Source organism: Zonotrichia albicollis, chromosome 7, assembly GCF_047830755.1.
Source record: "Zonotrichia albicollis isolate bZonAlb1 chromosome 7, bZonAlb1.hap1, whole genome shotgun sequence".
Taxonomy (NCBI): domain Eukaryota; kingdom Metazoa; phylum Chordata; class Aves; order Passeriformes; family Passerellidae; genus Zonotrichia; species Zonotrichia albicollis.
In genome coordinates, this window is record NC_133825.1 from 47,801,906 (window position 1) to 47,813,036 (window position 11,131).

At 41.1% G+C, this 11,131-nt stretch overlaps 1 protein-coding gene across 3 annotated transcripts; it reads right to left on the reverse strand.

The window, feature by feature from the left end:
* Positions 1-269: 269 nt before the first annotated feature.
* On the reverse strand, positions 270-11,125 carry UROS (uroporphyrinogen III synthase). Of its 3 annotated transcripts, none has more exons than XM_026795734.2 (10): positions 10,892-11,125; positions 9,547-9,636; positions 8,737-8,820; positions 8,303-8,399; positions 7,049-7,123; positions 6,336-6,410; positions 3,839-3,922; positions 3,461-3,546; positions 2,873-2,971; positions 270-426 (listed from the first exon to the last, which is right to left on the reverse strand). In XM_026795734.2, the coding sequence occupies exons 2-10, from the start codon at positions 9,607-9,609 to the stop codon at positions 418-420; spliced, it is 672 nt and encodes a 223-aa protein (XP_026651535.2). In that variant the 5' UTR covers positions 9,610-9,636; positions 10,892-11,125; the 3' UTR covers positions 270-417. The 3 variants fall into 3 exon arrangements, with proteins under 3 accessions (XP_026651535.2, XP_074401487.1, XP_005490928.2); XM_074545386.1 differs by lacking the exons at positions 270-426; positions 10,892-11,125 and adding exons at positions 668-1,368; positions 10,497-10,811; XM_005490871.4 differs by lacking the exon at positions 270-426 and adding an exon at positions 670-1,368 and having other exon boundaries at positions 10,892-11,124.
* Positions 11,126-11,131: the final 6 nt, after the last annotated feature.

The following is an 11,131-nucleotide window of genomic DNA, read 5'->3' on the forward strand; positions in this document are numbered from 1 at the left end:
CACTGAGTGGCATCTTACCTCAGCCTGTGCGGACTCTGGTGTTTTTTGCTATTATGTGTTATTTGAAGATAAATTATCCAGAATAGAACATCTGATGTTCTTCAAACAAATGTGGTTATTTATTGCATAATAACAGAATAAACCACTTTTCAGAAAGGTAGGAATGGGTTTTACATGCGTTCATATGAAATTAGATGAGCTTTTTAAGGTTCCTTCCAACCCAAACCAGCCTGGGATCTTCCAGCAGTTTGCATTCTCCTGAGATCCCATTTCATCCTGAGACAGGGCAGTGTTTGATAAGGCCAGTGCTGACCCCACACTCTGGAATTTCTCAGGTTACAGGAACAGATTTGGCTTCCCTCTTGTTCCAGCTGTGGAGCCTCTCTTGGATGGAAATTCAGGCCCCATCCTCAGACTTCACCTGAACTGTGCAGCAAATGAGGATTTCTCTGTTACTGCAGGAACCTCAGCACTGCCAACAGCACAAATGACTTTCAGGAGGATTATAATTGAGTATATTATGATTCAAATCTCCTGTGAAGCCCCTGGCATTAGCTGGAGGGAGCATTAGTGCTAAACAGGATTATTTTTCCCCTTCCAGAGATAAACAATTAAAGCATAAACCACATCCAGAACAGACAACTCTAACACCGTTATTAACTCTGATAAGCCAGTTTATTTCCCTGTTAATAAATCCTTCATTACAGGAACAGAAACCAAAGGCTAATTCTGAACACCCTGGTTGGGTAACAAGGGCCAACAGCTGACCTGAACTGCCAGCAGCCCCACACAGAGCAACTTCACAGCAAGAATTCTCCTGTTGCACAAAGAATCTGTCACATTTTTATACAAATAGTTGAAAACAAGTAGAACAACAAGCAAACAAGTTTACAAAAGAAAATACTTCACTGGTTTTTCCTACAGAAGATGTACAAGTAAAACTGATCATACAGAGAAATCCAACCTGAGCTGTGTGCTGGGGGATACCTGAGGTGAGCTCTGGGGCTGATTGCAGTTTCTCAGTATTCACAGCTGCTTTTCAAGGATAAAATATTCACAGTGCACACAGGAGGAAAGGGAAGAGCTGAATGTTTTCAGGATGCTGGACAGATCCCAGATTTCTTAAGATATTCCAGTGCAACCTTCTCACAGCCATCCCTGACCAGGACAGCGCTTCATCATCCCAACCACCACGGGTGTGCAGGCTGGCAAAGCCTGGCTGGGCTGTCAGAGGGCAGGGCTGTGTGGCTGCAGGGCTGTGTGCACGGCAGCAGCCAGCTCCTGGGCCGAGGGGCTCCCAGCAGTGCAGCTCACGGCCACGCCGGCGTCTCGCAGCGCCTTCGCCGTGCTGGGGCCGATGGCAGCGAACTGCAGGGACAGCATTGTCAGGGCTCAGCTCTCCAGGCATTTGCAGCATGAACAGGTGTTGTGGGGTGTTGCAATGTCCTGTTTTACCTTCTCCCTTCCCCCTCGCCCCTCGCTGAGTGTGCCCTGTCAATCAGGCTAACATACCAGCAAGGCGTTGTGTGATTGGTGTCCCTAGTCCCTTGAGACCCCGCCCCTTCACCTGGTTGGTGGCTCACCTGTCCCCTCCCCTTCCCCTGCCCTGAGCTTAAAATGTTAATGAGACCATGTGGCCTGGATTCTGTTGGAGGAATTTCCCCAGTGCAGACCTCTGCATCCATGGAATAAACATCTGGATATAACCCTCCAGCAGAATCCACTCCCTTTCTTATCTTCACCATCGCCAGAAGCTCTCTCTCCTGAGGTAAACGGAGTCCTGACAAGCCTGGACTTGTGTCTGTGCCCCGCTGCACTCTCTGCCAGCCAAGGTATCTCTGGGGTAAAGCACCACAGTGCTGCCTTTGGCCCAGCAGCGAGGGTCAGAACTGGCCCAGGCACCATCTAACTGGTTATATTGGGATTCATATTCCAATAAACAGGCACCCATCAATGGAGGTGCTCAGCAGTGACTCAGGGACATGAGTATTTATCTCACCATTACAAACACTGAAAGCTCCCAGTCCCACGGAACAGGGCAAGTGAGAGGAATTTTGATCGGCTGCAGCCTGGTGCAAGCAACAACTCCTCACACCATGGCATCACTCAGGGAAAATGAAGTCTATCCCAGTGGAGATGGGGGAATTGGTTGGGGAAAGCAATTTTGTTTTTAAAATCCACCCAAGGCCAGGTTGGATGGGGTTGGAGCAACCTGGTGTAGTGGAAGGTGTCCCTGCCTATTGAAGTGGAGGGAGAAGACCCATCTTCCTTGATCAGCACTGACTCCCTTTATTCACTCAATCAGTCACTTTTTATAACTGTGTTAATTAAGTTCATGCATATTGCAAACCCGAGCTCACAATAGGTCAGAGATAACACACCAACCCCTCCTTTTGTTTCCAATACCAAGATTTGTGTTCTCAAAACTTACTTTTACTTTCCCAAAACAGCCAAAGATAGAATATCTACTTGTTATGAGAAAGCTGCCTGAGAACTCTGGTATGCAAGGTTCTCAAGGCCTTCATGTTTGTCACTTTTACCTGTAATTAAAAACAACCTGAGAACTTCTGCTGTTTACAGAAACAGGCTGTGAGAATTTACTCCTCACAGCTGCCTTCTAAGCCATTTCCAAAAAAATCTCCAACACCTGCCTACATGCAACAAGATGGGTTTTAAAGTCCCTTCCAACCCCCTTCTGGAATGCTATAAATCTATATAATATCATTTGTATTTGCTATAAACTGGGGTTTTCTTCAGAGAAATAAACACAAACCAAAGATAAGGTTCGCAGTGTTTGCTACAGCCTTTCTATCTCATTTGCCCACCCCAAATTTACTGCCTCTCACATTCCACCATTTGTAAGAGAAGATACCTTGACTTGGTTGATCAAATCCCCTGAAAGCTTCTGGATGTGCTGGAGGCAGAATTTGACACCAGAGGGGCTGAAGAACGCGATGCTGGCAGGGATCCCCTGGGTGAAAGGAGCAGAGGTTGGCACAGCACACAGGGAATGGCTCTAACCCACAGGGCAGGGATGGATGGGATTTTGGGAATTAGGAATTGTGCCCAGAGCAGCTGGGGCTGCCCCTGGATCCCTGGCAGTGCCCAAGGCCAGGTTGGACAAGTTTGGAGCACCTGGGATAGTGGGAGGTGTCCCTGCCATGGCTGGGGTGGCACTGGGTGAGCTTTAAGTTCCCTTCCCACCCAACCCATTCCATGATTCTGTAATTCTATGATGGAGGATCCTAACATGGAAAACCAGAAAGCCAATACTGAAAAATGAAAAGCAGTGATTATTGTTACACAAACTACATAGGGCAGATTACTCCTGGATTCTGATTTGTGATGCACAGCAAAGATGCCCAGTGATATTGCAGTTACACTGCTTCAAAAACAGGAATATTCTGGGAGGCATTGCCACCTCCCTCAGAAAATCCCACAGTACCCCAGTGTCCAGTACCTGCTGGGAGAAGTAACTGCTCAAAGACTCCTGCAGATCAGGGTGCTGGGCTGTTTGATAAACTGTGAGGCCTTCCAGGGGTATGCCTGCAATCAGGACATTAATTAATTCATTCATTAATTCCTATTATTTCAGTTCAGCACTCACAACATCCTACCTGCACTGAAGTGTAACTATTTTAGCTAAAAAGACACAGGAAAGCTCTGTGGAGGATTTGCAGGTCCCAGAGCTGTGGGCAGCCAGCCAAGCTCCCAGTGTTTACTCCTGTCCTCTCCTCAGCAAGTTCCACTTTTCCTTCTTCCAATTTGGTTCACAAGCTTCAGGTACAACTTTTCTCATCACTGACTAATTAAAATGGGTCTCCAGGGGAAGTTCAACCTTTTTCTCTAAGCACTGTAGGAAGTACTTCTCTTTTCAGGGCTCCACAAGGAAACAGGAGAGCTGAGGAATTGGGTTTCTCTCCTGTAAACACACAAACAAGAACTTTAATTAACTCAGGCCTTTAATAAAGAGTAAATGTGATTTAATACATTTTAAAGGCATCAAATGCTGATTTATCAAATGCCTCACCACAGACACAGCTCGGAGGTAACTGGAAACATCTGCAGCCCCAGTTCACAGGACAGGCTACTTAGCAGGAACATTAAAAATATTCCAGAACTAGAATATGAATATTGGCTAAAATGATAACTTTCTTTGCACAAGGGCAAGGGGAACAGAAATGCACTTTATCTCCTCCTCAGCACAACCTGCCTCAATTGGATATTTAAAATGTCCTACTCAATAAATGACAGAGCTCTCCATAAAAGAATATTCAGGCAAAGAAAGGACAATACTGTGCTGGAAAGTTTTGGTCTATCTGCAATTCCATTTTCTTAATTCCCCAGGGAAAAAGGATTCTGGCTGCAGTGCTGGGGTGGGAGTGGATATCCTCACTTGCTTTTGTCAAATTAGGAATTCAACAGCAGACTTGCTTTGCACAGCTTTTGCCTTTTCTATAGATAAGAAACATAGAGAAAATGTCAATCTTAAATTCTACAGATTGATACAGCTTTGCATTCAGCTTTCCAAAGAAATGAAATTATTTTATTACTAATTCAGATTTGTTACTACATTTTATAGAGACAATTACTGGAGAAGAAATGTTTTTAAGTGCTGGAAGGAGATTGTTGGTTTTTGCAGACATTCTTCAGGGATTAAACAAAGGGTGAAAATCAAAGGGAAGAACCCCTGTAGGAGTCAACCCAGACACACCTGAGTGTGCTGACTGCACACTGAGGTTTCTTTAGAAACCAAATATTCTTAAATTAAAGTTAAAATTAAAGCAAGAATGAGCTTGGCTCAGAATGTAAAAAAGATTTTCCAATTAGATGAAATTGGAATGTTGCAGCATCAATTCTCCTGCAAGGCATGGCAGTTACTTGAAGGGTCAGTGTGATCCTGTAAGCAAACACCAATTCTTTTGGTACAGAAAAACTCCTTGGCAGGCCTGAACCACAACAAGGACTGGGATCTCCTGCTTCTGTAGCCAAATATTTGCCCTGAGAAGAGTAAATTCCTTCATTTCCCATTCCTTAAACTGAATTGGGTACCAGAGCACAAAGGGTGGTGACAAAATAATCTCATTATTTCAGCTTTTATTTTTATTCTGGCAATAACCTCTCATGGTACAGGAAATTCAGAGCTATTCTTTCCATTTACTTCTTCATGCACAAACAGAAATGAATTTATACAGAACAGGGAACATGAGATAATTTAATCTGTACTTCCAAGGTTGTTCTAAAGCTCTTGAGCAGCTGAGAGCATTTAAATATGCAGAGCCCAATAAATTCTGCAGGATGTTTCTATGTCTCAACCACAAACAGGCTCCAGTGACTGAAATTCACTGCCTGGGTAATTTTTTTTCACCTTCCTACAACACAATAAACAGATATTTCTCTTGTCTTTCTGCTTGAAAAAATCCTGGGAAGTATTAATTCATTGCCACAAGGAGATTTTGCAGCACTAAAAATCAGCTGAACCCTTTCTTTGCTTTAATACATTTGCTATTAGAAGAGAGGAGATGGGTTATTCTTCACTCACAACATATTCACGTTGCATCTTTAATTTTCAGAATTTATGATTTGATCTTGTGCTGGCAACTCCCATTTTTATCATTAAATATTCCCTAGAGCTGAAGTGTTTTATGTGCCAGTGAATTAGAGAGCACTGTGCCCAGCAAAACCAATCCTTTGCAGCTCCCATCCCATTTTTCTTTTCCCTTTAAATCTCTGCTGCTGGGCAGACTTTGCTCAGCAGCCTCACATCTGCACAAAAACTCTTTTTTCACTGCTCCTACTGAGCCACCCACTCAAAAAACAAACAGCTCCTAAGCCTAAAAATCTTCCTCATTGCTACTGGAAATTTTAACAACTTTGAGTAAAAACAGAAGTCAGCAAACAGACTTTTAAAATTCCCCAATAATCTGATAATAGGCTAAGGGTTACAGATTTAACCATAACAAAATGGTTAAACAAAACTTAAAGCATCAATTTAATTTCTTCAAAACCACTCAGTTTTGGTGCTGAAAACCAGATCTCTCTGAAATCACAGGGTAATTTTGGGGAAAGTCACCAGCAATTAAATCTTCTGATTTAGCAGCAATTTCCAGTCATTACAGCTCTGATCTTCCAGTAAAAATAAACTTTTTCCTGCTGGCTCATACAGTATTTATTAATTGACTAGAGGGTCTAAATTACATGTAGATTAATATCTTGTATTATGTATTTTGAAGTATTTTTGCCTCACTGTGCATTTGATTTTGCCTTAAGGAAATTGTGAAATGATGGAAGGGACCTGAATTTATTTAGGATTACTTTAATTTAACTCCACTTACTTGAACAAATATATTCAGCTAATTTCTCAGCATTTCCAGCCATTTCTCCTTGTGGAACAAGACCAATTTCTTCCACTAGAACCAAAAGCAGCAAAGGAAAAACCATGAAAAACAATGAGAACAATTCAGATTTCCTGCAGAACCAGAAGCAGCAAATAAAAAACCCATGGCAAACAATGAGAACAATTCAGATTTCCTGCAGAACCAGAAGCAGCAAATAAAAAACCATGAAAAACAATGAGAACAATTCAGATTTCCTGCAGATCCAAAAGCAGCAAATAAAAAACCCATGGCAAACAATGAGAACAATTCAGATTTCCTGCCACAGAACCCTGGGATGGAAAGGGAGGCACACAAATAATTTGTGTACAAATAAATTCTGCCAGGTTAGAATCCCTTCCATCCAATTTCAATTCCAAAAGTAATGACAAAACCACGTTCAAATTAAGAACAAAGGGGTTTTTTCCTGTTTTGACCCAATTTTTCAAGCAGGGGCCATCAGATTACAACAGAAGGAGCAGAAATCCAGAGGCTGGATCAGATCCATGGATATCCTTGGATAATTCCAATTTTTACATAATTACCTTCTTCCAAATTAACGAGTTTAAAACTTCAATTTCTTTCTCAGCACCATTGAAAAGCAGCTCTTCCTCCAAAAATTGTACTTACAAGTCAGATTTAGCCAATTTTTCTTTTTTGAAACCCCAGCTTACCTAAAGAAGCTGTAGCTTTTCCTACCACATATGTTGGTTTGATGTTCCACATTTGTTTAAGAGATTTTGACCAGGCTGAAAAACATGAAATTATACTAAATTAAATGAAATTTAAGCACATGGCAATAGAATGTGAATGATAAATGACTATTTGGGCTTCTGTTTAATCCACAAATGCAGCAAAATTATAATAATAGCTGAAATTCCACTACACATTCAGCAAATCTGGATGTACAAATCCTACAGGATCAAAAACAGATACCCCAAGTTTTTTATTGTCTTGTTTTAACCAGAGCAGCACAGGACACTGAGTCTTGTCTGGGACTACTGGGGTGAAAAAAGAAACACAAACTACAACAGTAAAAATAAAAATCAGAAGTAAAAACCCAAAGATTTATTGCCTTTGAGAGGAACCCAAATAGGAACTACAGACTCGTTTTTATTATTAAAATATTTATTTTCCTAAAGTCCTAATCAAGGTTGGGGATGGAATTTAGAGATTACTTTTGACCTAAAATCTTAATATATTGTTCTCTACTGCTACAAATGCTACAAAAGCTGAGGGTCTCAGTGCATTTACTGCTTACTCAAGGGTGTAACCTTACTCACAGGACATTGAGTTGTCCACAGCCCAGAAATGGAGCAGGTAAAGCAGAAACTCCAAGCCAGAATCACCCAAGATAAGGATTTGGAAGGGTTCAGAAGGATTTGGCATTTCATTATGGGTATTTCTATTTAGCAGGATTCTTCCTCACTCCTCCTCTCCTGCCTTCCATGCCTCAGCACTTCTTCACCATTGTTTTAGCTAATAATTCATTCACTTCAGAAATTTCTTATTCAAAACAGAGAATTCCCTTTTTCTGCAGCATTTCATAGGAATTATACAGGCACAGAAGTGATGGCCAGTTTTTGTGAGATATCTTCTCTTTAAGGAGGAAAGCAGTCAGCAGGCAAACCAGGCACTGCAGATAAAATATTCCTTCTGCAAGGGAGAGCCAGAGCTGGCAAAGCTCTCATTAATTGGTAATTTGCACCAAAAGCTCCTTCCCTTCATTTTTCAGTGTGGAAAACACAACCCTGAAAAGCTCAGTGCAGCATAAACCCTTTATGATACTAAAAGAATTATAAAATTCAGATTTTTTTTAAAAAATTCATGCTCCAAATATCTACTGGTGGGTGAAATAAAATTCATTAAAGTCCAAACTTTACAAGATGTTGTAAAAAAAAGACCAAGGAATATCAATATGTACTTACCCTCTTTTTTACTCTTCTCTTTTAAACATATCTTGATGGCTTCTAATGCTCTTGGGCTGGTAAAAACCAGGCCTCCATAGCACTCTGGATGGGAAAGCTATTTAGAAACAGTAAATTCAAGAAGCAAAAAAAAAAAATTAATTATAAATTACTTTTAAAAAATCAGCCAATCAATTATTTATAATCTTGTGGCAACCAGAACAGCTTCAATAACTGCCAGAAATGCCCCAACACTTGTGACAATTCACAATTTAAATGTGGATTCTGTCTGACCAATTTAATTCTTTAACAAGCAAGGGCAAGCTCCTTGATGCTGTACATGAAATTTACTGTACAACCAGAGAATTATTTGTACCACACAGAGAATGGTTAAATGGGAACCTGGCAACCAAATCCTGTTGGAAATAAAACAACTGAAAGAATTTCAAACTTACCTTCTCAAATAAGCTGTCAAGAGAGGTGAATTCAAATGACAAAGCTGGGATCAACGTTGCTTCCAAGCTGTATGATCCTAATTCCTATCAAGAAAAGGTTTGCAGCTCTTGAAATAAATTCCAAACAGCATTTTTGCTTTTTCAAAGAGCTGGCTAAGCCAGCACAAGCATTTCTCTTTGCTAAAGCAAAATAAAAAGGCATTTTATTTCTTTTCCCTGGTAAATCTAGTTTGAATTTGTTAGTTATTTATTATTACAAGATTTAATTAAACAATCAGCTGTGGGAGCTTCTGAGGTACAGGAGACACCAGCACAAAACTCTGCAGCCCCCAAGTCCTGCAAATATCCCTGTGCATTTCTGTAATTCTGTCAGTAGGTTTCTTCTGAAGAAATAATTCTCCTTTATCAGGAATTCCTCCTCTTATCAGTGAGATTCACTCACAGGACCAAGGGCAGGAGCAGAAGGGACCCCAGCAACAGGTAACCTCCATTTCACATCACATTCCCATAAAAACACAAAGAATGTCTGTAATCTTTATTCTGTCCAAATGAACATAATCAATACTAATTAATTCAAATGAGGCTGGTTTAATATCAGTACTTTGCTGAGAGCTTTACAATGAACTCAGTACAAATGTCCCATAATTAATACAATTTTTTGCAGGAAGGGCTATTTTCCAAGATACTTTTTCTCTCAGCATCATTTCAGAAAGACACTCCTAATTTTTATTATGTTTGACTTGAAACAATTGCATTCATATTTAATAAAGAAGTGACACTTTTTTTTTAATTTTCTCAGCGTTTACTCACTTCAATATAAGGATCTGGTCCTGAATCTTTGTCTTTGGGATCCTTCAGCAGCAGAACCTTCATTGTTCACCAAGGAGGCACAGCACAACCCTGAAATACAAGAATGGAATTTATCTTAATTATATCTAATTTCTGGAGTTTTGGACTCTAACAGTGACTTCAGCAGCTCCAAGGAGTGGGTTGCTCGCAGTTGTACTGCTCTTACACAAGGAGTAAACAGTTATTTGTGCATTCTCCAGGCAGGAACACCCACCCTGATAAGGACAAAAAAGAATATGCTGCCTTTAGATAACACTGCTCAAAGGAGAGGCTCTGCTAAACTCATCAAGGGGAACACATTTGAAAGGATATTTTGTAAAAGCAGTAGCAGGTCCTACAATGCCACCACGTTCTGCAATTGAATCAGCTCCTGGCTACAAAAAGATTATTTCTTCTGTTAATTTCCATGCAGCCTCTGCTCAGCAAAATGAGTATGCAAAGATTGATTTTATTTAATATATGTGTGTCTATATGCACACATTTGTACATCTATAATAATCTTGATAATTTTCATATGTCTTCTCTGATAGTCTAGGAAACAAGGCAGGACTGAAAACAAACTTTGTGCTAAACTCAAAGTCACAAAACATAAGCAAATACACCAATAATACAAACAGAAATCCACCCTCTAAGTGCATATTTACCCCAATTACCAGTGTGGTATTTTCCTGACAGATCACACACACGGGAAAATTCACCCTCCTCTAAATTCTTTCCCTGGATATCAGTATTAGAATTTTGGCGATGAGCTAATTGCTTGCAGAGCAAACACAGCTTTAAAAAAAAAAACCGAAATAACAAAACCAGAAAAACAAACAAACAAAACCCCCAAACCAAAACAAAATAGAAACCCCCACAGATGTGTTTGAGGCTTTAAAGGGAAGATGAAAATTCGAGCCTATTTGAAGCACCTTTATAAAGCTGGAATTACATCCCAGGGCTTTGTGCTTTGTATTTCTCCTGGCTGGCAACAGCGAGTGCCCAATGCTCTTCTTCCCACGGCCTCATTAACAGCTCATTTCTTCATTAATTAGACACAAAGCGTTCAATGGAACACGTAGCATGTAACTTGATCATTAATGAGCATTCTTTCAGTGTTTAGGGCATCTGAACGCGTTTTCCCGACTGGCATTTTCATAAAGGCCAGAATCACGTTGTGCTTACTGCGCTGTCCCTGTCACCGTTCTCTGTGATTTGTCTGGAATTATCCAGGGACTTTGGGTCGGGGGAAGCCGGGATACGATTTCTGGAGTAGCCAGACTCCTGCTTTAATCGGCAATTTTTACTAACGCTGGTTGTTACTTACAGTAATTTTTGCTACTGTCGGAGATGCTCAGACCCTTTTAAAGCACAGGATCCCTGAGGCTGGGGAAGCCTCCAGGGTCACCGAGCCCGAGCAGAGCCCGATCCCCGCCGCGTCCCCAGCCCTGGAGCCACCTCCAGCCCTTCCTGCAGGGACGGGGACTCCAAACCGCCCTGGGCAGGCGGATTTACCCCCTGACAGCCATTCCTGTAAGGAATTCCCTTCGCAAGGAAGTGACACCAC